Source organism: Scyliorhinus torazame, chromosome 24 (assembly GCF_047496885.1).
Source record: "Scyliorhinus torazame isolate Kashiwa2021f chromosome 24, sScyTor2.1, whole genome shotgun sequence".
Classification (NCBI taxonomy): Eukaryota; Metazoa; Chordata; class Chondrichthyes; order Carcharhiniformes; family Scyliorhinidae; genus Scyliorhinus; species Scyliorhinus torazame.
In genome coordinates, this window is record NC_092730.1 from 26,700,980 (window position 1) to 26,727,222 (window position 26,243).

Below are 26,243 nucleotides of genomic sequence, written 5' to 3' on the forward strand. Positions count from 1 at the left end.
TAGAGTGCTCTTTCTGAGGGTGGGTACAGACTCAATTGGCTGAATGGCCTCCTTCTGCATTGTCGGGATTCTATGAAATATATCGCCCGTTCCTTCACTGTCGCTGGGGTCAAACGCCTGGAACTCCCTCCCTAACAGCACTGCGGGCGCACCTACACCACACGGGACTGCAGTGGGTTTAAGATGCCGGCTCACCAACCCCATTCCTGAGGGCTAATTAGGGATGGACATCAGACACTGGGCCCAGCCACATCCCGTGAAGAACGTTTTCCCCTAAAAATCAGCTTTTATGGCCATTTTATCTGACGCCTGCCCAGCAGTGTTTCATTGAATTCAATTTCACATTTTGGTCCATTCCTCATGTTCGGCCGGGCGAAAGGCGAGGATCAGAGCGGCGAGGCTATCTAAACGGGGGTCCGTGGAGTTCCATCTTGTACGAGACGCAGGGACAACGGTGACCGGCCATGGCTGGCCACAGAGCGATCCCAGATGGAGCTGGGCCGCAAAATTCAACTCGCTGGAGGTAATGTAGAATACAAAACGACAGCCGTCCCAACGTGTTATTCATTCTATTTATTATTTACAGAGGCAACACAGCGCGGCGAGGGCTTAGAACGGGTCGCGTCGGGAACCACGGCAAATCAATCTGTGGGAGAGGTGCTCTGCCTTCCAAACGGCCAACAGAAATCACAGGCGGTTCAACACCGCCTGGCGTTCCACGTCTATCACCTGCCGCACTTAGAGGGTTCTGCCCCCCCACCCAGGGACTGGTGTCCGCTCATTCTCAATACTGTTCCTACATCTGTGTGCAGGGGGGAAATGTTCAGGAACGCTGCTCGAGGACACTCTGTTGGGGGTGAGCAGGGACTCTCTGTTCCTTGCCAGAGGCCGACGGCTGGGAGCTGGCTGTTCCAAAGGCTCGAATAATGCGTTCTGGGTGCCAAGGAGCAGGTGAAAATCCAGGTCTGATTCATTCCCCTCCCCCCTCACCCCACCCCCACCGAGAGTACATTTCTTAATGTGCCTACTAACAGCCCTGCAGTTACAGGGAGCGGTGGTGGGGGGGTCCACTTTCAAGCAGTAATCGATAATAGAGGTGTCGCTGGCTCCGTTTTTCAGAACCGAACTAAAATTTCACTCCAATTATTATTATTTTTCTTTCATTTAGAGTACTCAGTTATTTTCTTTCCAATTAAGGGGCAATTTAGCGTTGGCCAATCCACCTAACCTGCACATCTTTTTGGGGGTTGTGGGGGTGAGGCCCACGCAGACACGGGGAGAAAGTGCAAACTCCACACGGACAGTGACCCGGAGCCACTGCGCCACCCTGCCGCCCCTTTCCACTACAATTAAATAGGGATGAAAGGCGCTGGTGGCTCAAAGCCCGCCACCTTCTCGAGGGGCAATTAGATACGGGCAACAAAGGCTGGGCCCGAAGCCAGCGACGGCCACATCCTGCGAACGGATAAAAACAAAAGTTACGCGCGCCGGCTTCCTGCTCCACGCGATGGTGGTTCTGTTTGAAAGCCGGATACGGCGCACGTGGTTGGGGCTGGTAGTGAGGGTTGAAGCGAGGACCCATTTTTAAGGCACTTCCATCTTGCTGCAACCCTCCTCCTCCACGGAGAATGCAGGGTGTGGGAGGGCGCCGGAAGTGGGTGAGGGAGATGGGAGGGAACCGGCTGATGCAGAAGCTGATGACTGAGGGGGGGGGGGGGTGTTTGTTGCCGTGACTCGGAATTGAGCAGGGATGTCAAATCGAGAACTCCGCGATTTATAAATAAGGTGTGTACTGCGACGGTGTAGTATCGATGTAGTGTTTATTATTTCTTCTGCGGAAGCTGCACTTAGATCTTAATTGGGGGGCAGTGGCAGGGGAGGGGGGCAATGAATATCCAGGGCAGATGCAGCCTTATGGTGCAGCGCTGAAACATCCGCCGGGATTGGGTATCCTGCGCTGGGGCTCGAACCCGAGACCTTCTGAGGGGAGAGCGGGATACCGACTGAAGGGACTCCTCCCCGACTCTCGGGTCTTTGGTATTCTCAGCTCTGGCCCGAAATGAGGGCGAGCGATGACGCATGACCTGACAGTGCGGCAGCCCTCTCATGCTGCCCCATACACCCTCTTGATAAAATGCCAAGGCAGCTCCCCGATCTGCGTAAATCACGAGAAAGGCACCGGGTCGTCACCGCAGTGAGCTTGCACTCAACTCACCGCGACCGATGGGGCTGTAGTAAATTATGAACCATTATTCAGCTCTGGCTGAGGCTGCAGGACTGGGTTTCGAACTAAACAACTGGAACATTTTTGGCACTCCTTGAAGAAAGGAAGAACGGCTAGTGGCAGCACTTCCGAAGGGGTGGGGAGCAGCCTGACACAGCGGGGTAGAATGACAGGACCCCAAAGCTCGGCAGTCTTTTGGTGGTGGCCGCCCCCACCCACCAATACGTCTCCGGATGCTCCCCCCCCACCCCGCCCCTCACCGAATCAGGTGAACAGTCAGCCAGTAAATGATGAGGGGTTGAAATGCGGCGATCGCCAGGGTGACGTACATCCGTAGCTGGTTCCTGGAGCTGTGGCTGGTAACGCCATCGGAGGCGGAGGATAGGACTTTCATTCTCAAGGAGCGGACCTGTGAGGATTGAAGGGGGGAAAGGGGGTAGAGAGTCAGAGCAAACAAGGTAACACCGGAAGCCTTCTGGGAGAACGGTTACGCGAGCACGGAAGAGTCAATCGGATATGGCATGCTGGTGGGCGGAGAGGGCGAGTGCAAGCACATAGAACAGCTGGAAAAGAAACTTGCCGTCAAAGCTTTTCATCTTGGACTCATCAGGACAGATGCAAGAATACCAAATTTCAAAGGAGCAACATTTATAATGCGCGAGAAAAGGGATGCTGATTGGTTTGAGGCGTTGTCACGGAGAACGCAACAGAGAACCTTTGTATCCCAGGTTTTTGTTTAATTCAAAAAGATGCAATGCCTGGACATGTTTGCCTACAGTGGACAGGTGCCCGTGTACGAATATAAGTAAGCTGAATTGTGAGCTCAGCTACTCTCAAATTAGGTGGCATGGTGGCTCAGTGGTTAGCACCGCTGCCTCACAGCGTCAAAGACCTGGTTTCGAATCCGGCCTCTGGTGACGGTCTGTGCGGACGGAGTCTGCACGTTCTCCCAGTGTCTGCGTGGGCTTCCTCCGGTTTCCTCCCACAGTTCAAAGATGTGTAGGTTAGGTGGATTGGCCATGTTAAACTGCCCCTAGTTGGGGGTTACGGGAATGGGGTGGGGCAATTGGGCCTAGGTAGAGTGCTCTTTGAGAGGGCCGGTGCAGACTTGATGGGCCAAATGACCTCCTTCTGCACTACGGGGATTCTATCATCTTCCGCAAGTACGGTCCAATGATGGAATCACATCTAACACTTCAGATACCGTGCTCCGCGTTTGGCAAGCCAAAGCGAGGCCAGCACGCGGCCGAGGCAAACCAAGGGCTGTGCAGTTCGCTACGACCTGCCAGTTATTGGGATGTACAGTCCACATACCCCAGCATCGCACTGCCGCTGAAATTAATGTACCACATTGCTGATGTGCCCGTCTTTTTGGCGCGATGGCAGCATCCAGTTGGTGGAGAACAACAATCGGCTGGTAAAGCACAGCAGCGGCGGGGAAGAGCTGGCCTCGCCTTCTGCCCAATTTACATCTTAATGGCGCAGCATTGGTAGGAGTGGGACATCTCGCGCCAGGCCACATTGGTGAGGCCTCTTCCTTCGGCGCCAGAATATTCTTGACCTGAAGTACGGACCGATGACAGCACGGGGAGGGTAATCTAGGGTCTTAATGAACGACGAGGCCAAGAATCCACCCCCATAACCAGTGAATTTTAAGTCGAATCAGACAGAGAAAGCAGGAGAGGGGGGAGATTTGGATTAAGAGGAAAGAAAAAAAGACAGAACGGAAAAGCAAGGCAAAAGCTTACATTTAAAAAGTTATAAAATCTCTCAACTGTGTCTCATTCTTGCAGCTGATAAATTCTCAAACAGTTCGCATCATGTGGGGAGCGACTGATTGGTCAACATTCGTAAAGGTTATTTGCACAGTTCAGTACACCTATCTACTTCTTAAATATGTTCAGCGACTTAACCTCCACAGCCTCCTGTGGCAGAGAATTCCGTAGGTCCACCACCCTCTGAGAGAAGGGGTTTCTCCTCATCTGAGGACGGCACAGGGGTTAGCACCGCTGCCTCACGGCGCCAGGGACCTGGGTTCGATTCTGGCCTCGGGTGTCTGTGTGGAGTGTGCACAAACTCCCCCTAATCTGCATGGGTTTCCTCCAGTCCAAAAATCTGTAGGTTAGGTGAATTGGTGGTGCTAAAATTGTCCTGTAGTGGCTCTTTTATTTTTTAACGAAGGGGGGAGGGAGGTAAGGACAGGGGGGAGGCAAGGAGGGGGGGGGGGGGAGGCAAGGAGAGGGGGAGGGAGGCAAGGAGAGGGGGAGGGAGGCAAGGAGAGGGGGAGGGAGGCAAGGAGAGGGGGAGGGAGGCAAGGAGAGGGGGAGGGAGGCAAGGAGAGGGGGAGGGAGGCAAGGAGAGGGGGAGGGAGGCAAGGAGAGGGGGAGGGAGGCAACGAGAGGGGGAGGGAGGCAACGAGAGGGGGAGGGAGGCAACGAGAGGGGGAGGGAGGCAACGAGAGGGGGAGGGAGGCAACGAGAGGGGGAGGGAGGCAACGAGAGGGGGAGGGAGGCAACGAGAGGGGGAGGGAGGCAACGAGAGGGGGAGGGAGGCAACGAGAGGGGGAGGGAGGCAACGAGAGGGGGAGGGAGGCAACGAGAGGGGGAGGGAGGCAACGAGAGGGGGAGGGAGGCAACGAGAGGGGGAGGGAGGCAACGAAAGGGGGAGGGAGGCAACGAGAGGGGGAGGGAGGCAACGAGAGGGGGAGGGAGGCAACGAGAGGGGGAGGGAGGCAACGAGAGGGGGAGGGAGGCAACGAGAGGGGGAGGGAGGCAACGAGAGGGGGAGGGAGGCAACGAGAGGGGGAGGGAGGCAACGAGAGGGGGAAGGAGGCAACGAGAGGGGGAGGGAGGCAACGAGAGGGGGAGGGAGGCAACGAGAGGGGGAGGGAGGCAACGAGAGGGGGAGGGAGGCAACGAGAGGGGGAGGGAGGCAACGAGAGGGGGGAGAGGGGCAACGAGAGGGGGAAGGAGGCAACGAGAGGGGGAAGGAGGCAACGAGAGGGGGAAGGAGGCAACGAGAGGGGGAAGGAGGCAACGAGAGGGGGAAGGAGGCAACGAGAGGGGGAAGGAGGCAACGAGAGGGGGAAGGAGGCAACGAGAGGGGAAGGAGGCAACGAGAGGGGGAGGGAGACAGCGCGAGAGGGTCCTTGGAGATGAAACGCCGTGTCTCTTCCTGATGAATTGGCAGTCCCACAGCGGGCGAACCCGGGAAAGCCAACAGACCTCAGGAAGACACAGGTTATTCCTCTGGGCTCCTATTTGAAACCCTGGGCTACAGCCAAGCCGCGGGTCTTGATTCAGGGCCCCCCTCGGTGCAGACTCAATGGGGCGAATAGCCTCCTTCTGCACTGTAGGGAATCTATGATTCTCAGTCCTCAATGGTCTACCACGTACCCTGAAGCTGTGACCCCTTGTTCTAGAGAGTGGAAGCAGACGATTTTGATCTATTTAAATACTAACATTTTTGAATACAGTACGTGAACGATTTGAAGCACGGTGTGTGATGCATGTAGCCCGGTAAAATTACCACAGATAATTTTTTACTTATGTGGCCCCCGAAGCTCTCCTCAAGATTATTAGGTGTCAGGAATTTTGCTTCAGAAGTGAAGCGAGCCGCGATGATCTGTAATGTGCTGCCAGTAAAGATTCAGTAATAACCTCCGACAGGGAACTGGATACCCACACAGGAACCTCTCCAGCTGCCCGGAACACCTTCGAGTGGACCGTCTTGGCGCAGTACTTTGGGGACGGACATGATGTGTCTAAGACAAGGTCACAGTCTCAGGATACGCGGGGGAGGGCGGGAGGGCGTTTAGGACTGAGATGAGGAGAAACCTCTTCCCAGGTGAAGAACCTGTGGAATTCTCTAACACAAGACGGTTCCAATGAATGAATATACTCGAGGTGGCAAAGGATTTCTAGACTCTAAAGGCGGCAGGGGTATGGGGAGAGCGTGGCAGAGTCGCTGAGATAGTCAGCTCTGATCATACGGAATGGGGGAGCAGGCTCGAGGGGCCGAATGGCTCCCCCTGCTCCTATTTTCTATGTTTCTAAGATAGGGTAACAGCGACATACTGCGGCGGATGCTCCGGAATGCGGCGACTAGGGGCTTTTCACAGTAACTTCATCGAAGCCTACTTGTGACAATAAATGATTATTTTATGACGCTTCGGAACTGAAGAGGGGCAGAAACGTGATGGGTTTCATGCTGCTGAAGTGGGGGACGGGCAGGCAGAACAAGCAGGATCGGGGATGTGGTTAGAGGGATTATATAACAGAGACGTCACGGGACAAAAGACAAAGGGAGTGGTAGTGTTTGCAATAAAGAAACGAAGCACTGGTCCAGAGTAAGGGTCAACAGCGGCAGAATGAAGGGACAGCTCTGCCCGGAAGCAAAAAAAACCCAAAAAACCATGAAGAGATACACTTGGCGAAACAAAATGAATCAAAATGGAGGACAGGGATCGCGGTCTGAAGCTGTCGAACTCAATGTTGAATCAGAGGGCTGTAAAGCACCTAACTGGGAGGCGGGCTGCTGTTCCTCGAGCTTGCCCCGGGCTTCAGTGGGACAATGCAGCAGCCGAGGAAAGAAACGCGAGCCGGAGAGCCAGGCGGCGGATTAAAACGGCGAGCAGTCGGCGCATTGTCTGAGCAGGGCCACTCCGCAAAGCGGTCACCCGGTCTGCCTCTGGTCTCCGCCACGTAGAGGGGGGGCAGCAAATACAGTGGGTCAAATTGACAGGAATGCAAGCAGATACGGGTTGGTGGACCATTTAGGGCAGGGACGCGGAGGCATTTCTTCACCCAGAGAGTGGTCAGCCTGTGGAATCCATAACCACAGGAAGAAGTTGAGGCAAAAACATTGCATGTTTTTAAGTTCAATATAGCATTTGGGGCAAAGGGGATCAAAGGATATGGGGAGGAAGGCGGGATTAGGCTATTGAGTTGGATGATCAGCCTTGATCATAAGGAATGGCCGAGCGGGCTCAAAGGGCCGAATGGCCTCCGCCTGCTCCTATCTTCGATGTTTCTAACTCGCTGATTCACCTGCAACGATTGTTTTGAGGAATTGGGACAGTGAGGGGAGGGGCCAGGTGCTGCCACCTCCTGTGATGGCACGGGGAAGGTGCTGTGGGAAGGGGGATGAAGCGTCAGGACGGACAGAGGAGCGCACCAGGGTGTTTCCATGTTTCTCGTTCACAGGCAGAGCTGTCCTTTATTCCGCTATTAATACTTACTCTGGACTAATGATTTATTTCTTTACCACAAACGTTTATCTTTTTCTCTATGACATGGAATCCCTTTAATGCCGAAGGGGGCCACTCGGCCCGTCGAGTCTGCACCGACCCTCCGAAAGAACACCCCACGTAGACCCACTCCCCTGTAACCCCACCTAACCGTTGGACACGAAGGGGCAATTTAGCGTGGCCAATCCACCTAGCCTGAACATTTTTATGTTTAATTTATCCTGCCCTCTATCCTTGCCCTTCCCCTTTCATTCTGCCTGGCACCTCAACACACCCGTTTTCGAAAGAAAAAAAACCTCACCGCATTTCTAAAGGTAACTCTCGCTGCTCTCTCCCCAGAGGCTTGCCAGACCAGCTGCTATCTCGGTTTTCATTGCAGAATATAGGGCATTGTGGATATGTGAAACAATTTTTTTTTTTTTAAATCACCGCTTTATAATACTTTATCGCTGTTTTGTGTTTTAGGTAAATATTATATACCTGCAGCGCTTCCTGGTTCACACAGTGGTTAGACATTCCAAAGCCCCCCGTCGCCACACTCCGGCGCCTGTTCGGGTACACGTAGGGAGAATTCGGAATGTCCGATTCACCTCACAAGCACATCTTTCAGGACTTGTGGGAAGAAACCGGAGCGCCCGGAGGAAACCCACGCAGACACGGGGGAGAACGTGCAGACTCCTCACAGACAGTGACCCAAGCCGGGAATCGAACCTGGGTCCCTGGCGCTGTGAAGCAATAGTGCTAACCACTGCGCTACCGTGCCGCCCTGCTATCTATGATATTTTGCGTGGCTCGGAGGTCCCCGCCCGGTACACGAATGTACAATTTTGTTTTTAAAATTAGAGTACCCAATACTTCTTTTCCAATTAAGGTGCAATTTAGCGCGGCCAATCCACCTACCTTGCACATCTTTGGGTTGTGGGGGTGAAACCCACGCAGACACGGGGAGAATGTGCAAACTCCACACCGGACAGTGACCCGGGGCCGTGATCCCGAACCCGGGTCCGTAGCGCCGCTAGTCCCAGTGCTAACCACTGCACCACATGCCGCCACGCACCAATGAACAATTAAGGAGATACATTTGTTGGGCAACAGTGCAAGGGGGGGGGGGGGGGAAGAGAGTGGACAGCTTGTTCAAAAGGGTCAGCACAGGCACGCTGGGCCGATTGGCCCCCTCCTGCATTCTATTGATTCAAGAAAGAAGTCTTACAACACCAGGTTAAAGTCCAACAGGTTTGTTTCGATGTCACTAGCTTTCGGAGCGCTGCTCCTTCCCCAGGTGAATCAAGAGGTATGTTCCAGAAACATATATATCTGGATCTGTAAAGATTTAATCACCTGCTAATGCTCGTATTCCAAGCATCTTTGAATCTGTCTATATATATGTTTCTGGAACATACCTCTTCATTCACCCGAGGAAGGAGCAGCGCTCCAAAAGCTAGTGACATTGAAACAAACCTGTTGGACTTTAACCTGGTGTTGTAAGACTTCTTACTGTGCTCACCCCAGTCCAACGCCGGCATCTCCACATCATGGCTATTGATTCAATGTATCGTCTGCCGAAGGCAAAACGATGAAGATCAATCCCGTGGTTAATGAACAATTCCAGCACCATTGTTTATCATGCGAGTTCAGGGCAGGCGGTGAGGGGGGGGGAAAGAGAGGACAGGAGAACGGGCCCGGATTTTCTTCTTCAGTCCTGGCGGAGGAGAATGGGAGCGAGTCACACTTACCAGGAAGAACATAATGGCACAGGAGGTCCAAGCCAGTGCCACGTAGTAACCATCCCGCCCAAACAGCAAGCCGCCCAAAATGGTGATTATCATCCTGAGAGAGAAACGGGAAGAGATCGCTGTTAGCCGCTCTGTCACAGGATAGGCGTAGCGCGACAGGAAATTCACACCCGGCACAAAAGACCAGATTGCGATACGCCTGAACTCGCAAGCAGGTTAGAAGCCTGCATCATGAGCATTACCGGATGAGGGAAAAGTACAGAGCGTGACTTAGTGCCAGTAAAAGAAAGGCTTGCAATTCAATCGGGCTTTAAAGAAAAAAACAACAACCGTAGGGCATCCCAAAGCACTTTACGGCCAATGGAGTTCTTATTTAATTCTAGTCACCGTTGCAGCAAACAGCGCAGCCAATTTGTTGGTTTTATTTAAAGATTAATTTATGGGATGTGGGCAAGGCCAGCATTTACTGCCTGACCCCTTCAGAACCACTTCCCGCACCAGCCTCCCCGAACAGGCGCCGGAATGTGGCGACTAGGGGCTTTTCACAGTAACTTTCATAGATTTCATAGAATTTACAGTGCAGAAGGAGGCCATTCGGCCCATCGAGTCTGCACCGGCTCTTGGAAAGAGCACCCTACCCAAGGTCAACACCACCACCCTAGCCCCATAATCCAGTAACCCCACCCAACACTAAGGGAAATTTTGGACACTAAGGGAAATTTATCACGGCCAATCCACCTAACCTGCACATCTTTGGACTGTGGGAGGAAACCGGAGCACCCGGAGAAAACCCACGCACACACGGGGAGGACGTGCAGACTCCGCACAGACAGTGACCCAAGCCGGAATCGAACCTGGGACCCTGGAGTTGTGAAGCAATTGTGCTATCCACAAGGCTACCGTGCTGCCCCTTTATTTGAAGCCTACTTGTGACAATAAGCGATTTTCATTTCATTTCATTTTCAGAATGTGCACACCAAACCCTGACTAACAGCGTGGAAATGCATGAAAGGGTTCGCCTGTCGGGACAACGGAGAAGTGTTCACTGAAAAAAAATCAGTTTGCACAGTCACGGTTTAAAAAAAATTAATTTTGAGTGCCCAATTCTTTTTTTTCAATTAAAGGGGCAATTTAGCGTAGCCTTTCCACCTAACCTGCACATAGAACATAGAACAGTACAGCAAAGAACAGGCCCTTTGGCCCTCGATGTTGTGCCGAGCTTTGTCCGAAACCAAGATCAAGCTATCCCACTCCCTGTCATTCTGGTGTGCTCCATGTGCCTATCCAATAACCGCTTGAAAGTTGCTAAAGTGTCCGACTCCACTATCACAGCAGGCAGTCCATTCCACACCCTAACCACTCTCTTGAGTAAAGAACCTACCTCGGACATCCTTCCTATATCTTCCACCCCAAACCTTATAGTTATGCCCCCTTGTAACAGCTACGTCCACCTGAGGAAATAGTCTCTGAACGTCCACTCTATCTATCCCCCTCATAGATCATAGAATTTACAGTGCAGAAGGAGGCCATTCGGCCCATCAAGTCTGCACCGGCTCTTGGAAAGAGCACCCTACCCAAGGTCAACACCTCCACCCTATTCTCATAACCCAGTATCCCCATATAAACCTCTATTATGTCGCTTCTCATCCTCCTCCACTCCAAAGAGAAAAGCCCTAGCTCCCTCAACCTTTCCTCATAAGACCTACCCTCCAATCCAGGCAGCATCCTGGTAAATCTCCTTTGCACCCTTTCCAATGCTTCCACATCCTTCCTATGAGGTGACCAGAACCGCACACAATATTCCAAATGTGAGTTGTGCAGATGAGACCCACGCAGACACGAGGAGAATGTGCAAACTCCACACGGACTGTGACCCGGGGCCGGGATCGAACCCGGGTCCATGGCGCCGTGAGGCAGCAGTGCTAACCACTGCGCCACCAGTCAAGGTTAATGTCATCTGATGTGTGATGTTAGACCGCGTCTTGGTTTGCATAACCCATTACAGTGGCGCGGTGGTTTTGTCACTGGACTAGCAATCCAGAGAGCCAGTGTAATGACCTAGGGACCTGGGTTCAAACCCCACCACGGCAGACGTTGAAATTCGAATTCAACAAAAATCTGGAATTAAAAATCTAATGATGACCATGGAAACCATTGTCGTAAAAGCCCATCTGGCTCACTAATGTCCTTCAGGGAAGGAAATCTACCGTCCTTACCCGGTCGGGCCTACATCTGACTCCAGCCCCACAGTTGAAATGGCCTAGCCAGCTACTCAAAGGAAATTAGGGATGGGCAACGAATGCTGGCCCAGCCTGCGATGCCCACATCCGATGAAAGAATTAACAGAAATACTGCATACGAGGTCAATGCTGGCGGTATGGATTGAGGGATTAGCTTTGCGCCTCGCTCAACTTATCCTGAAGGCACTTGTACTCTGTCCTCCTTTAAGGTCAAAATGACTAGATTTCAGGCTCTGAGGTCAGCGTTCGGACACCATCTTCATATCCAAGCCCGGCACGTCCTGTGGTGCGGGTTCCCGTGTGCAGCTGGCTGCAGAGTGCCGACATTGGTGTTCGGCAATCCTCCGTGCGAACCACACGGGTGACCCAGCGAAGCTGGGGCTGCGACAAGCGCGCTCCCGACGCCGGGCACGCAGCACTTTGCAGTGACCTCGGCGTTGGGCATTGACGTCGCGAATAGGCCTCAGACAGTGGGGATGGAATGCCCCTGTTGTTTTACGTGATGCAGGTAGGTGGTCCCAGGCTCGCTCCATAAAGAAGCAATGCATTCTGAGGCAAACCTGCTCTTTTACAAAGTCTGACTGAGCCAGTTAAACTTCGGGCTAGCTTTCGCCAGGCGTTGGTTAATTTTGGCACCCAGTGCTGTGATTCGGAGAGGATACTACGATAGTGACTGTGGATCTACGCGGCTCGGGTGGTTCAATACAAGATCGCAGTCTTCTTCAGACGCATCGTAAAGCCTCCCTGTAATCTACATGCACCACCAGTTAAGTTCCCACTGTCCAAGAGACCTCCAGGAATGAAAAACACTGAGCACTCTCTGGGTAAAGGTGCTTCCCCACCGTGGGCAGGATCGCACCAGACAGCTCCCAGCCCCGTTGCCAGTTTGCACCCTAGCCAGGGTGACATTGAACTTGTTCTCCTGCAGCACATTATTAAAAAAACCTCGATCGGCCCCACGGCGGCAGCATCTGCAAGCACGGGAGGTCAGCTTCCACATGTCCCCCTGACAATGTCCACCACCTTGCTCTACTGCCACTGGACTCTTGGCTCTTTATCCATCACCTGCCCGTGGCCCCACAGCCACTCTCCACCCCTTGGTCTGCCGTGTTTGTACCAGTTGCCTTTACTCTCTCCATTCTATTGTTCACAAAGTACACGGTGTGAATGGAAAGTTTGGGCAGCCCCCGGCCCTGGAAGGTAGTCACATCCTGCAGGTCCAAGAGGGGTTCAAGGCTGCAGCCTAATCACAGTGTCAGATGATGGCAATAAATCACTCGAGCTTTGTTCTCACGATTAGATTGCAGTCAGTGTCTCTCTATCTCTGTCTCTCACACGCACCACCACACACGAGACACACCACACATGGTGTTCAGCACCATCTGTTGACCGACTGTGGTGGCTGCTGGAGGACGCGGATGAGCCCCACAACCGTTCACTTGTCATCGTCTTTTGAGCTGATGTGGTTCCTCTGCCCGCGCAGCACCCCCCCCCCCCTCTCCTCCTTGAAAGGGGGTGGGGTTCGAAACCGTGGCTGCTGTTAACTTTCAGTCGGGGAGGGCAGGGGGGAGCGTCGTTGCTGGATATGGGTCAGGATCCGGAAGCTCTGCCGGATTCCCGGCCTTGGGGCTTTCTGGTCAATTTGAGCATCGCAACCGCTGCCCCCGCTGAGATGTGCAGGGACTGTGGAGGGAGCCGGGATTTCCCTGGCTGCCGTTTCTTATTAGGTAGGTGGGTGTCACTGGCAGGGTCACCATTTGTGACTTGCTAGGATTTGTAGGCCAGACCCAGTAAGGACGGCAGATTTCCTTCAATAAAGAGGCATGAGTGAACCAGGTGGGTTTCGAACAACAAAAAATTACTGTTCCACGGTCACCTTGATCAGACGCACTTTCCATTCCTGATTTATTAATTAAATTTAGACTCCATCATTTGAACCCCCCCCCCCCCCCCCCGAGGATCCACCCAGGGTCTTTGGGCGACGAACCCGGTGACATTAACACCACGCCAAAACGTGACATGATTCTGCCCGCCATCATGGGAATCCGTGTTCATTATAATACATTTACATCTCGTTATCAGACCTCTGCGCCGGGATGGTGACCCCCGCCCCGGCCCAACGTCAAACCAGACAGGGCTCCCACGGCGTGCATCTGGCGAGCAGGCACCCAGGAGGAGCTCGGGTGGGCGCATCGTTCCCGGGGAGAGAGTCATGCCTGGGCACTGTAGTGCCAGGTGCGTGTGTACGTATGTCAGGGTGGGTGACTCACCCTGAAGTTTTTATTCCCTCATGCTCCCAACAATACGGAGAAGAAAGCAGCCGTTTGGTGCTGTGCCCGCCTGCCGTCGCACTCTGCCAAACACAGGTGAAATTCCGCACGACGTTTCTGCTTTGTCTGAACACTGGCACACTTGCGTAAGTGCAAGATAATCATTTTTCAGCACCCCTGACCGCTGCCGTGAACAAGCACGAGCACGGGCTTCGCGTTTATAGGTTCGCTCCCCAAATATTTTCAGAAAGGAGAACCACTAATCTCTCGGCGGCCAGAGGGCACTTAGGCTTCAAAGCTGGCAGCCAGCAAAGGGGCTGAGAGCTAGGTGGCATCTTGGAGGCTCCTTGCCCATTCAGTTTTGGCACTTACCTCTGGCCCACACCACCACCCTGTAACTGCAGCAGCCTCCCTACTCTGCACCATGACGTCAGATCCTACAGTACTGCAACCTGCGCTGCGACATGGGACCACACGGCAGGGTAGTATATCCAGAAGGGCAGATGCTATGACGCCCCTGTTATACCTCACCTTGCAGGGCTCCATTACTCTGACACATAACTCCTGTACGCAGGCAGGTACAGACAGCGGAACAGCTCCGTCTCGCTGGCACTTACCCCACATATTTATATCCACTGTAGGCAATAAGATCAAACGTAGTAAGATCAGTGTGCACTGATATCAGGTAGAGTGCGAGGACGAGGACCAAAACCTCAATGATAATCCACACTAGAGCAGTGCTCGCACACATTCCCAGTACCTCAGGAGAAAATCTGAAACACAAATACACAGACCATGTTACCAGGCAACCACATTGCGATAGAACATCTAATTTATTCCCATTGTAAACAATCCCAATGGACCCAAACCCCGTCCCATTCACTCCCATTGTACACAATCCCAATGGACCCAAACCCCTTCCCATTCACAATTCCCTCCCATTGTACACAATCCCAATGGACCCAAACCCTTCCCATTCACTCCCATTGTACACAATCCCAATGGACCCAAACCCCTTCCCATTCACTCCCATTGTACACAATCCCAATGGATCCAAACTCCTTCCCATTCACTCCCATTGTACACACTCCCAATGGATCCAAACTCCTTCCCATTCACTCCCATTGTGCACAATCCCAATGGACTCAAACCCCTTCCCATTCACTCCCATTGTAAACAATCCCAATGGATCCAAACTGCTTCCCATTCACTCCCACTGTACACAATCCCAATGGATCCAAACACCTTCCCATTCACTCCCACTGTACACAATCCCAATGGATCCAAACCCCTTCCCATTCACTCCCACTGTACACAATCCCAATGGATCCAAACCCCTTCCCATTCTCTGGCATGACCCTCCATATAGCCACTGTGGTTACCAGAGCGGGTCAGAGGCTGGGAATCCTGCGGAGAGCAACTCACCTCCTGACTCCCCCCAAAGCCTGTCCACCATCTACAAGGCACAAGTCAGGAGTGTGAGGGAATACTCTCCACTCGTCTGGATGAGCGCGGCTCCCAACAACACTCGAGAAGCTCGACACCATCCAGGACAAAGCAGCCCCGCTCGATCGACACGCTAACCACAAACACTCCCTCCCTCCCCCCCCCCCGACGCACAGCGGCAGCCGTGTGCACCGTCTACAAGACGCACCGCAGCCACTCGCTCCTTCGACAGCACCTTCCAAACCCGCCACCTCTAACGTCTAGAAGGACGAGGGCAGCAGACGCATGGGGAACACCCCCACCTGCAGGTTCCCCCCCTCCGAGCCACTCGCCATCACGACTCGGAAATATATCGGCCGTTCCTTCACTGTGGCTGGGGTCAAAATCCTGAATCTCCCTCCCTAACAGCACATTGGCTGCACCTACACCTCGTTGACTGGAGCGGCTTCAAGAAGGTAGCTCCCCACCACCTTCTCAACGGCCAACTGGGGATGGACAACAAATGCTGGTCTCGCCAGCGAAGTCCACATCCCGTAAAAATGGATAAAAATAAAAAGGTTTGGACAGAATTTGTTGCCCTCGTCACGTACAATCTTTTCTTCCTTTACTGTCCTGTCACCTGCTCTTCACCTCCCACCTCCCTCCCCCCCCCCCCCCCCCCCCCCCCCCCCCCCCCCCCAGCCACGCAACTTTGCCATCCCCATTGTCTCTCCATCCTTCCTTTTAATCACACACATTTCCCTTTGATCTCCACCCCCAACGCCAGTGCTCGAATGCTATTTTTCTCTCATCACTGGTGCGGCCTGGCCTGCTGCGTATTGCCAGCATTTTTCTGTCTTTGTTTCAGCTTTTCCGCACCTGCAGTATTCTGCTTCTGTAACACTACCGCCCTCCAGCTGGCCCTTTGCCATACTAACCTCTGCTGGATGCCCAGTGCCACCCCGGCCAACAGGATGTATGTAATAAATGCCATGGCTGAAACAAGAGAACCAAAGACAGCAGTCAACCCTGGCTCTAAAGCAACACGTAGCATTTATAATGCGCCTTTATAATGTGGCCTATTAAAACATTCTTACGGCACTTCACAGGAGCGCCTTGAAACAAAATACGACATAAAGCTACGTCAGGAGCCAATTGTGCTGATGTCCAAAAGTTTGTTCAAAGAGGTAGATTTTAAGGACCACCTTGGGGGCGAGGAGCCAGACAGTTTTAGGGAGGGAATTCCAGAGCTCAAAGCCCGGGCAGCTGAAGGCACGGCCGTCAGTGATGTAGTGATGAAAGTTTTGGACCCTGTACCGCAAACTGTTCACTGTGGACACGCAATGTACCATGTACCATAACCAGAGGGACCGATCATAGAATCTCTACAGTGCAAAAGGAGGCCATTCGGCCCATCGAGTCTGCACTGACCCTCTGAAAGAGAAGCCCGTCCAGGCCCACTCCCCGTAATCCCACCTAACCGTTGGACACCAAGGGGGGGGCAATTTATCAATGGCCAATCCGCCTAGCGCGCATATCTTTGGACTGTGGGAGGAAACCGGAGGAAACCCACGCAGACACAGGGGAGAAAGTGCAGACTCCACACAGGCTGTCACCCGAGGCCGGGATCGAACCCGGGTCCCTGGCGCTGTGATCTTTCCGGTGCTAAGCATTGTGCCGTGATGCTACATTGTGCAGATGGTCATGGGGTTGGGGGCGGACTGGCTGTCTGAGAGCTGCGAAACTGCGGGTGAGAAAACACCCTGAACTAAATTTAATGGCATGTCTGAAATACGACACCTGGGGCAGCAGAGGACTGCGATCCAAGGTCACAGATTAAAACAAGTTGCGTTTCTGTTGAATTGCTACCATCACCTGTGGGCTATGCGTCACTGAGACTCTGATATTCTATTAGCAATGGGGTAGTGATACTTGCGAGTGATCAGCAACCCGTTCTATCAGCTTCGATCTTTATATGTGGCAGATATGGAAACTGACCTTCATGCTTTCCAGAGAGGTATTGGATTTATTTTTGGATACAAACGATGGCGACACAGCTGGGAGAGGCACTTCAGACACACGCCCTACAGAGCCAACTAGTGGTCAGAACAAGCAATTTCACCGTGACAGCTGACATAGGAAGATTGAATGGGAAATAGCACACAGGATGTGTGGTATTGAGTTCCACATTCTCACCGCTCTCTGGGTGAACCAGGCTTCTCCTGAATTCCCGACTGGGGACCGTCCCGCATTAACGGCCTCTAGTTGCATGCTTCCCCACAAGAGAGAATATTTTCTCCCCATCTCTCTATCTTCAGAATTTTAAACACCCACCTTTATTGGCACACCACGCAAAAAGAGACCCAGTCTGTCAGTCCTTGTCGACAGAAGTGTGACTAAACTCTGTGACAACGGGAAGTAAGTTTGGCGGTGAAGATGTGAGCACCTAACGCAAGACCTCTTAATACTTCACTGACTTTCTAAAATTAAATAGATTTTTATTCATTCACGGGATGTGAGCGTCGCTGGTTAGGTCAGCATTTGTTGCCCATCGCTAACTGCCCCTCGAAAAGGTGTCGGTGAGCCGCCATCTTGAACCCACTGCAGTCCTGTGCAGTGTAGGTACACCCACAGTGCTGTTAGGGAGGGAGCTCCAGCATTTTGACCCCAGCTACAGAACGGCTGATATATTTCTGAGTCAGGACGGTGTGCAAAATCACTCTGACCCGTTTCATGTGAGGAGGGAGCAGATTTAACTTGATGTAAAATCAAAAGGGACGAGGTTGGTGCCAGGGGCAGAAAGCTTGTTCGTTGATGAAACGGGCTGTAGATCCTGCATAGCCGGGGTGCCAGCTTTGTTTTGAAGGTCGTCGATTAAAGACAAACAGCTCAGGAGTGAAGGCACTTGCGGCCGGTGCCTAGTATGAAGGGGTCAAGTTAAAGACAGCCTGTCATGGGACTGTCCCTTCAAGAAAGGTTTTTGTCTTATCACATGGCTTCAGTGATGTCATTGTGTGGGTGGAGCTGGGATGTGGCTCTGTGAGTTTTTACTTTCGTTTTCACATTTGGCTGCTGCAGACTCGGACAGAGAAGTATTTTAGCCTGTCTCTCTATTTTCAATTTTAAAGAGTTATCCCAAGGAAGAAACACAATGATTATAGTTACCTGCTGATTTGGTAAAAAGGGGTTTTTGGTTTATGGGATCTTGTTATTGAATTGGAACAGTTAAGGGGGAGTTCAGCAAGGGTTATACATATATTACTGTAGCTGTGTGGGGGAGTTATGTTTGTAGTTGATACAAATCCTCGCTGTAAGGGTTTATACAAATGTTAACTAAGTTAGGGAGAGGAGGAATCTCTCGTGGAACACAAACATTAATGAGTTGGGCTGACTGGATTATTTCTGTGCTGCCCATTCTACATGATGGAGTTTGCAACCCAAGGATCAAACTCTGGTAATTCCTCGCTAGCTGAAGGCAATGGGAACGAAAGGGCTTGTGACAATTCAGTGAGCCAAAAAACAGGAGCCGGGCACTGGCTCGAAACCCTGACGGTTTATGGAACTGCAAACCTTAAATTCTTTCAAAAACTATTGACGAAAGTACCCTCTACCCTTTTCCTCGGGTGGGGGTGGGGGGGGTAAGAGAGAGAGATAAGATAGAGAGAGACAAAGAGAGCGACACAGAGTGAGACAAAGTGAAGGGGACAGAGAGAAAGAGACAGAGAGAGGGGGAGAGAGAGAGAGACGAGACAGGGTTACAGAGAGTGAGGGAGAGAGAGAGAGTGAGAGAGAGAGAGACGAGGCAGACAGAAGGAGAGAGAGGGAGAGAGAGACAAGACAGGGTGACAAGAGAGGGAGTGAGAGAGACAGACAGAGAGGGAGAGAGACAGGGAAAGACAGAGACTGAAATGGAGAGAGAGAGAGAGAGAGAGAGACAGACAGTGATTTCCTTCTGCCAGGTTCCTGGTCAATCCATTTCCAGAGCAGTATGATGCCCAGCATCCCCTAAACCGAAAGAAAGAGTCCTCACATTTCACAAGGGTAGACAGCAGTTCCCAGGGCACAATCAGCGCCACTCCTAAAACTGAGGATTGAGGATGTTTCTCCCTCTAAAACATACACCCTTTGCTTAAGTCTTCCTTCAGATGCACGGCTGAGAATCTGAAATTCCACTGAGTGGGAGCCTGCAGACCTGTATCGCCCGCCCGTGTCGCCGTACACCGCTGCACTAAGATAGTGCCGACTCACTGCCCTTCCAAACTGCAGCATTGGAAAGGTTAAGGTTTGCCAGGTTCTGTACAGCAACCTGAAGCAGTGGATCCCAACGGGGTTACGCCGAGTGTGTGTGCAAGGCGCCCTCTGGTGCCTCACTGCGACAGCCATGTCGAACGTGTGGGACTGGACCCCAGGTAGCAGCAGGCCATCCAACTAATAGCACACAGCTTGATCTGGATCCTACCCTCGGCCAATGTGTGTTTTGCAGCAGAGCGTGAGGTCACTTGCAAACTGTTCGGACTGAGCAACCTGGCTGATTTACCTCTCTCTAGCTGGATCGCTAGAGTCAACCTAACTTCCCTACAGCTTAGGTCTGGGGAGACCAAGGCCATGTCCGGAACTTTCCCTGGTCCGCTTTGAGGCAGCTTAAAATTAAGCAGTTCAATCACAGGGCAAAAGGCAAAACAGCTAAGGTGGACAAAAGTCATTGGACTTAAATTTCCTGGCTCGACAAAGTCCGGCGTCGACAGCTAAAAACCACTTGCCTCCCCACCATAAGACATAGGAGAAGAATTAGGCCACTCGGCCCATCGAGTCTGTTTCGCCATTCAATCGCAGCTGATATTTCCCTCATCCCCATTCTCCTGCCTTCTACCCTTAATCCCTGATCCCCTGAACTAGTCTGAACATAAGGCCATAAAGGGTATTCAACAAGTCCTCGTCACCCAATTCACTGGTGTCAGCCATGGCTCAGCATTGCCCTCACTCACAAGGTCTTGTTGAGCCCCACGGCAGAGACCTGAGCTTATGACGCAGGTTGACACTTCAGTGCAGCACTGAGGGAGTGCTGCACTGTCAGAGGCACCCTGCCCACTCGGACGGAAGTAAAGGATCGCAGAGGAGATTCACCAGGATGCTGCCTCGGATGGACCATTTTAGGTATGGGCAGCACAAGTGGTTAGCACTGTGGCTTCAGAGCGCCAGGTTGCCAGGTTGGATTCCCGGCTGGGTCACTGTCTGTGCGGAGTCTGCACGTTCTCCCCGTGTCTGCTTGGATTTCCTCCGGGTGCTCCAGTTTCTTCCCACAGTCCAAAGACGTGCAAGTTAGGTGGATTGGCCATGCTGAATTGCCCTTAGTGTCCAAAAAGGTTAGATGGGGTTACGGTGGATGTGAGGGCTTAAATGGGTCGCTGCAGACTTGATTGGAACATAGTGCAGAAGGAGGTCATTCGGCCCATCGAGTCTGCACTGACCCACTTAAGCCCTCACTTCCACCCGATCCCTGTAACCCAATAACCCCTCCTAACCTTTTTGGTGATTAAGGACAATTTAGCATGGCCAATCCACCTAACCTGCGCGTCTTTGGACTGTGGGAAGAAACCGGAGCACCCGGAGGAAACCCACGCAGACACAGGGGAGAACGTGCAGACTCCACACAGACAGCGACCACGGGGAATCGAACCTGGGACCCTGGCGCTGTGAAGCCACAGTGCTGCCCTAATGTTCTATGTATGAAGAGAGGTTGGATAGGCTTGGGCTGTTTTCGCTGGAGCAGAGAAGACTGAGGGGGCGACCTGATCGAGGTGTACAAGATTATGAGGGGCATGGATAGGGTGTTCCCCTTAGCTGAAGTGTGAGTCATGAGGGAACACAAGTTCAAGGTGAGGGGCAGGATGTTTGGGTGGGGTTGCGAGGAAAAACCTTTTTTTACCCAGGTGTGGTGACGGTCTGGAATGCACTGCCTGGGAAGGTGGAAGTGGTGGGTTGCCTCACATTCTTTAAAACGTACCTGGATGAGCACGTCATAACATTCAAAGCCATGGGCCTACTGCCAGGAAGTGGGATTAGGGAGGCAGGTCAGGTGTCTTTCAGGCTTGATGGGCCTCTTCTGCACCGTTTCTTCTGTGATTCTGCATGGACCATCTGGAAGAGGAGCACGGAAACACTTCCGGTATCCCAGCCAATATTTATTCGTTGATCCGCAACTCAAAAAAAAACCGAAATGCTGTCCTCGTTACTACGCTGCTGTAGGTAGTGTCATGTGAGCGTACCTTTAAGAAATGAGTGTTTAAGACGTGTACCTTTAAGAAATGGGGGTTTATCAGTGATGTCAGAGAGTGGGTGGAGTTGGGCTGTCTGTCAGCTTTTTACTTTCGTTTTAGGCTGTTTGCTGCAGGGTGTTTTATAGTTTCGTTTTCAGAGCTGGATAGCTGCAGTCACAGCCAGAAGGGGTATTAGTCTCTCTCTCTCTGTAATCTAAAAACTGTAAATTGATCCTTTGGTGATTTAAAACTAATAACTGCTCTCAGTAGTGACTTTAACCTGATGTGCTTCTGTTAAAAGTTCTTTTTTTTAAAGTCTTGTGGATCTTAAAAGGACAGCTGAAGGATTACTTAGTGTTGTATTCTTTGGGGGTTGTATTTGAATTGATGGTTGCTAAGATGTTCACTGTATGTTTTAAAAAAGTTGACTTGAGTTCATAGAATAAACATTGTTTTGCTTTAAAAACAACTTTTCCATTTCTGCTGTACCACACCTGTCGAGTGGGCCGTGTGCTCCCCATACCACAATCTAGTAAAAGTTGTGGGTCAGGTGAACTCCATGATACACTTTGGGGTTCTCTAAACTCTGGCCCACAACAGTAGGAACTTGCGGTGTGCATATTTGCTGCCGTGCGTCCGGCATTGCAACAGTCCCAAAAGCGCGGAGCAACTGGGAGGTTCGGAGGTTTCAAAAAGGCGCGTAAAAGGTTCTTGCCGCAGAGAAGCACCGCAGCCCACACTCACTTGGAATGTACAGGTCCGGAGCATTGGCATGGAAGTCCTCTCTCGGGGTCAGGCGGGAGTCGACGCGGTATCCAAGCTCCCAGTTCTGAGACGAGACAGGAAAACAAATACACGTGAGCCCCGGAGATTCAGATTCGAACTGCAATCTGCCGCTTTGCCTGGGGGGCTGGATCAGAACCTTATTGGCGAGAGCTGCCTGCAGTATTACATATAATCGGCCCAGCCTGCGCTGTACGCGAGTCCCCCTTTTGATCTGGTTCTGAACATCGGAATTCAAAGTTTAATCAGGCCCCGTGACAGAGTGGTGTGGCGCTGAAGTGCGGAGAACGCACCCACTGTAAAGACCGTTCTGTTCATAGAATTTACATTTACAGTGCAGAAGGAGGCCATTCGGGCCTGCGCCGGCTCTTGGAAAGAGCACCCCACTTAAGCCCAAGCCTCCACCCTATGCCCATAACCCCACCTAACCTTTTGGACACTAAGGGGACAATTTATCGCGGCCCATCCACCTGACCTGCACATCTTTGGACTGTGGGAGGAAACCGGAGCACCCTGAGGAAACCCACGCAGGCACAGGGAGAACGTGCAAACTCCTCACAGACAGTCGTCCGAAAGTCGGAATCGAACCCGGGACCCTGGAGCTGTGAAGCAGCCGTGCTGACCACTGCGCCGCCCCTACTTTATCATGCAGGAAATCGCCCGCCAGCAGACTTTGAGAGCCTCCTTTGCCAGCTTTGCTTGGCATCTACCTTTCTCTCCTCAAATGTCACCTCACCCCAGAGGCTCGGTCTCTAACCTCTGCTGTCCCTGCAGTGCAGTACTGAGGGTGGTCTACGCCGACGGGGCCGCCATCTTCCAGACGAGGGCCTCCCCTTCAAGTGGGCAGATGCCGAGTCATTTCGCTTATTCGCGAGGCCTTAACTGTGATGGGTCAAACTGCCCGATGCCCACAATCACGGCTCTTCTGTGGAGCACTGCAAGGCCAGCCCACAACTGTAAAAAGGCGCCGATATGCATTTCTATAGCACCTTTCCTGCCCTCAGGACAACCCAAAGCATGTGGCAGCCAATAAAGTCCTATTGGGGCACAGTTATTGTTGCAGTGCAGGGAAATGCTTCCTCAATACTACACTGGGAGTGTCAACCTAGGATACAGGCTCATGTCTCCGGACTGAGGTTTGGACCCACGCGGAGAGAAGAACCAGGGGTCACAGATTCAAGATAGGTGGCATAAGGTGTAGTGGGGTGAAGAGGAAGAACTTTCTTTACGCAGAGCGTGCCTGGAATTCGCCGGCCGAGTTGGTGGTGGAGGCATAGACCCTAAACTCTTTTGAAAAGTACCGAGATTTGCACCCGAGTTGCTGGAAGTGACGGGGCTAGGGGCCAGGTGCAGGAAGGTGGGCTTATAAAAAGAGCAGCTGGGTGTCCTCAGGCTGGCACGGACAAGGTGGGCCGAATGGCCTCCTTCTGCGCTGTAACTTTTCTCTGGTTCCATGTGGAGGGAATACCGACCCAGTCACTGAAAGATGCAACTTGGAGCAAAATCAGACTTTCCCGTCACAGCCAAAGGGTGAAGGAAGAAAGGTACCTCAGCTGGCGAAGGGGGAATCTTTTTTCAACACCTTGTCATCACTGTTAACACGATGTAACCCACCCCCAACCGGCCAGCATAAAGATCCCCCTAAACTGTTACCCGAACCAGGAGCTTACAACTGAGCCTCACAGAGGCAGTCTGATGGCCCCTTGGCATTTCCGCGCAGCAGTCTCTCTGAGAGCTGGACAAGAGAGCGCCAGGCGATGGTGTGCGCCCCATGCCTGCTTGGATTGGCTTGAAGGCATCCGGTCGGATTCTGCTTTGGAATCCTACAGCCCGCGCGTGGGGACACAGCCCATGGTTCGAGCGTGGATTCGGCTCGGGGTTCTGGGGCTGCGATAATTATTTCCTGCACAACACACGCGGCGGGGGGGGTTTCAGTACCTGATGTGTGTACGGGAACATGAGCAGCGCCAACTTCTTGCTGACGTATCTGGTGTCGACCGTGAAGAAATATTTCAGCTTGTTGACGGACACAAACCTGTTCAGCTGGCACAAGTGAAGAAAGGAACATGTGGTTAGTGTGGCCTGAGCCCGTGAGGTTAATGGAGCACCACGTACCCAGTGGGCAATGCCTCCCCCTCACAGAATGATATCGCACAGAGGGAGGCCATTCGGTCCGTTATGCCCATGCTGGCCCTCGAGATTTATCCAGTGAGACCCACTCTGCGTCTCTTTCCTCGCAGACCTGCTGCTTTTGAAAGTTCCTACTGAATCTGCTTTCGGGCAGCGCCTTCCAGCTCACAACACCTCGCTGTGAAAAGCAGAAGATAAAAAGTCTCATTGTTCCTCCAGTGGAAAATGTTTCTCCATCATAAACCCCCTTCACAAACACCTTCCCTCCGCTGCCATCAATGTAAAGATGATCACGAATAAATACAACTGGGAGGTGAGAATGTGGAACTCATTCCCACAGGGAGCGTTTGAGGCGAATGGTACAGATCCACTTAAAGGAGGGAGTCAGAGCAGTGATGATCAACCTGGGCTCGTGAGTGGGCCGCACCAGTGGCCCTCCTTCATCGCCGTGAGCAGCAAGTTTGCAACTGGGCTTGTTCACTAACCTCAACCCCATGAATAAGATTAAATACATTTAATACACGCCTAATATTTCATAGTGAATTATAGAAAATGCTGAATCATTTCAATATTAATCGAACTGTATTCAACTTGAAATGGTAAAAGAAAAATAAATATTTACACTTTGGACAGAGGGAGTGCACGGCTCTTACAGTTAATGTTGTGAGCAAACAGCACACACCTCACTTAATAATAATACTTTATTAGTGTCACAAGTAGGCTTACATTAACACTGCAATGAAGTTACTGTGAAAATCCCCTCGTCGCCACATTCCGGCGCCTGTTCAGGTACACGGAGGGAGAATTCAGATGGCCAATTCATCTAACAGCACGTCTTTCAGGACTTGTGGGAGGAAACCAGAGCGCCCGGAGGAAACCCACCCAGACAGAGGGAGAACGTGCAGACTACGCACAGACGGCGACCCAAGCCGGGACTTGAACCCGGGTCCCTGGCGCTGTGAAGCAACAGTGCTAATCACTGTGCTACCTATTCACTCACCCCTCGCTTGACGTGCGAATCGCTTCAGTCAAACCGGGAGGAAGAAAAACGACACGGGCGGAAATCAGCAGAATGTGGCGACCCCGCGGGCCAGGCAGCGGTCAACAAAATGTCTCGCGGGGGCCCCACCCAGGTGGGCCGCAGATTGCCCACCGTTGAGTCAGGCAGTATGACAGGGTGAGATGAAGAAAGGTGTGAGGAAGCTCGTGAACAACATTAACAAGGTACTAGTAGGTTAGTTCCAGCATTCAGTGCACGTTAACAAACTGCGAATGGGTGAATAAGCAAGCTGCACCTGTCCAATAAACCCAGAGTGCTTCAGAGTACAGCCACAGACATTGGAGTTGGCATCTCCCCAATTTGCATTGCAGTTCTGGCCTTGTGGCAGAGTCAAGCCATTGGTCATTCTAAACATGGTGGCAATTGCGCCAGAGAGCGAAATGTAATTCGCCATCACAGACCCGTCACTGTGATAGCCAAGAGCCCCGTAACACAGGCGCCCACATACCTCTTTATGGACAATGTCTTTTCCTTGGCTGGCGATTGTCGTGCCGTAGGCCATGGCAAAATCTGCCACGGGCTCGCCCAGGAAGCTGTTAATAGGGAGCCCCATGTCGATTCCTTGGACGGTATAGCTGCCGGGCTGGGGGGGCTGCGCGGCGGCGCTCGTGTCATCGAAGAGCTGGTTGGGGTCCATCGTGCTGGGGGCGGGGGGCCGCACTCTCTGTTTGGGAGCTAGAGGAAGAAGCAGAGCAGTCTGGTTAGGAGTTTCCAGTCCACACAACAGACCGATCGAAAAGGGACCGCGTCAGGTACAATTACGGGAGGTCGTGTATATCTGGGTTCCACGCTTACTCCAGAGACGAACAAATCACTCTGGAAGTCGGGGGTTAACCCAGAGTCGTGATCCCAACTTTGCTCGTTAAGCGGATA

General features: G+C 52.3%; 1 protein-coding gene across 1 annotated transcript in view; it reads right to left on the reverse strand.

Moving 5' to 3' along the window:
- Nucleotides 1-558: 558 nt before the first annotated feature.
- yif1a (Yip1 interacting factor homolog A (S. cerevisiae)) overlaps nt 559-26,243 on the reverse strand; it is a 33,730-nt gene continuing 8,045 nt past the window's right edge. Inside the window, exons 2-8 of the mRNA XM_072489483.1 lie at nt 25,819-26,045; nt 24,119-24,223; nt 22,142-22,226; nt 16,079-16,136; nt 14,333-14,488; nt 9,206-9,299; nt 559-2,633 (exon numbers count right to left, since the gene is read on the reverse strand). Of these exons, the coding sequence (XP_072345584.1) occupies nt 2,481-2,633; nt 9,206-9,299; nt 14,333-14,488; nt 16,079-16,136; nt 22,142-22,226; nt 24,119-24,223; nt 25,819-26,045 (878 nt within the window). The 3' untranslated portion in view covers nt 559-2,480. The remainder of the gene's footprint in view (nt 2,634-9,205; nt 9,300-14,332; nt 14,489-16,078; nt 16,137-22,141; nt 22,227-24,118; nt 24,224-25,818; nt 26,046-26,243) is intronic.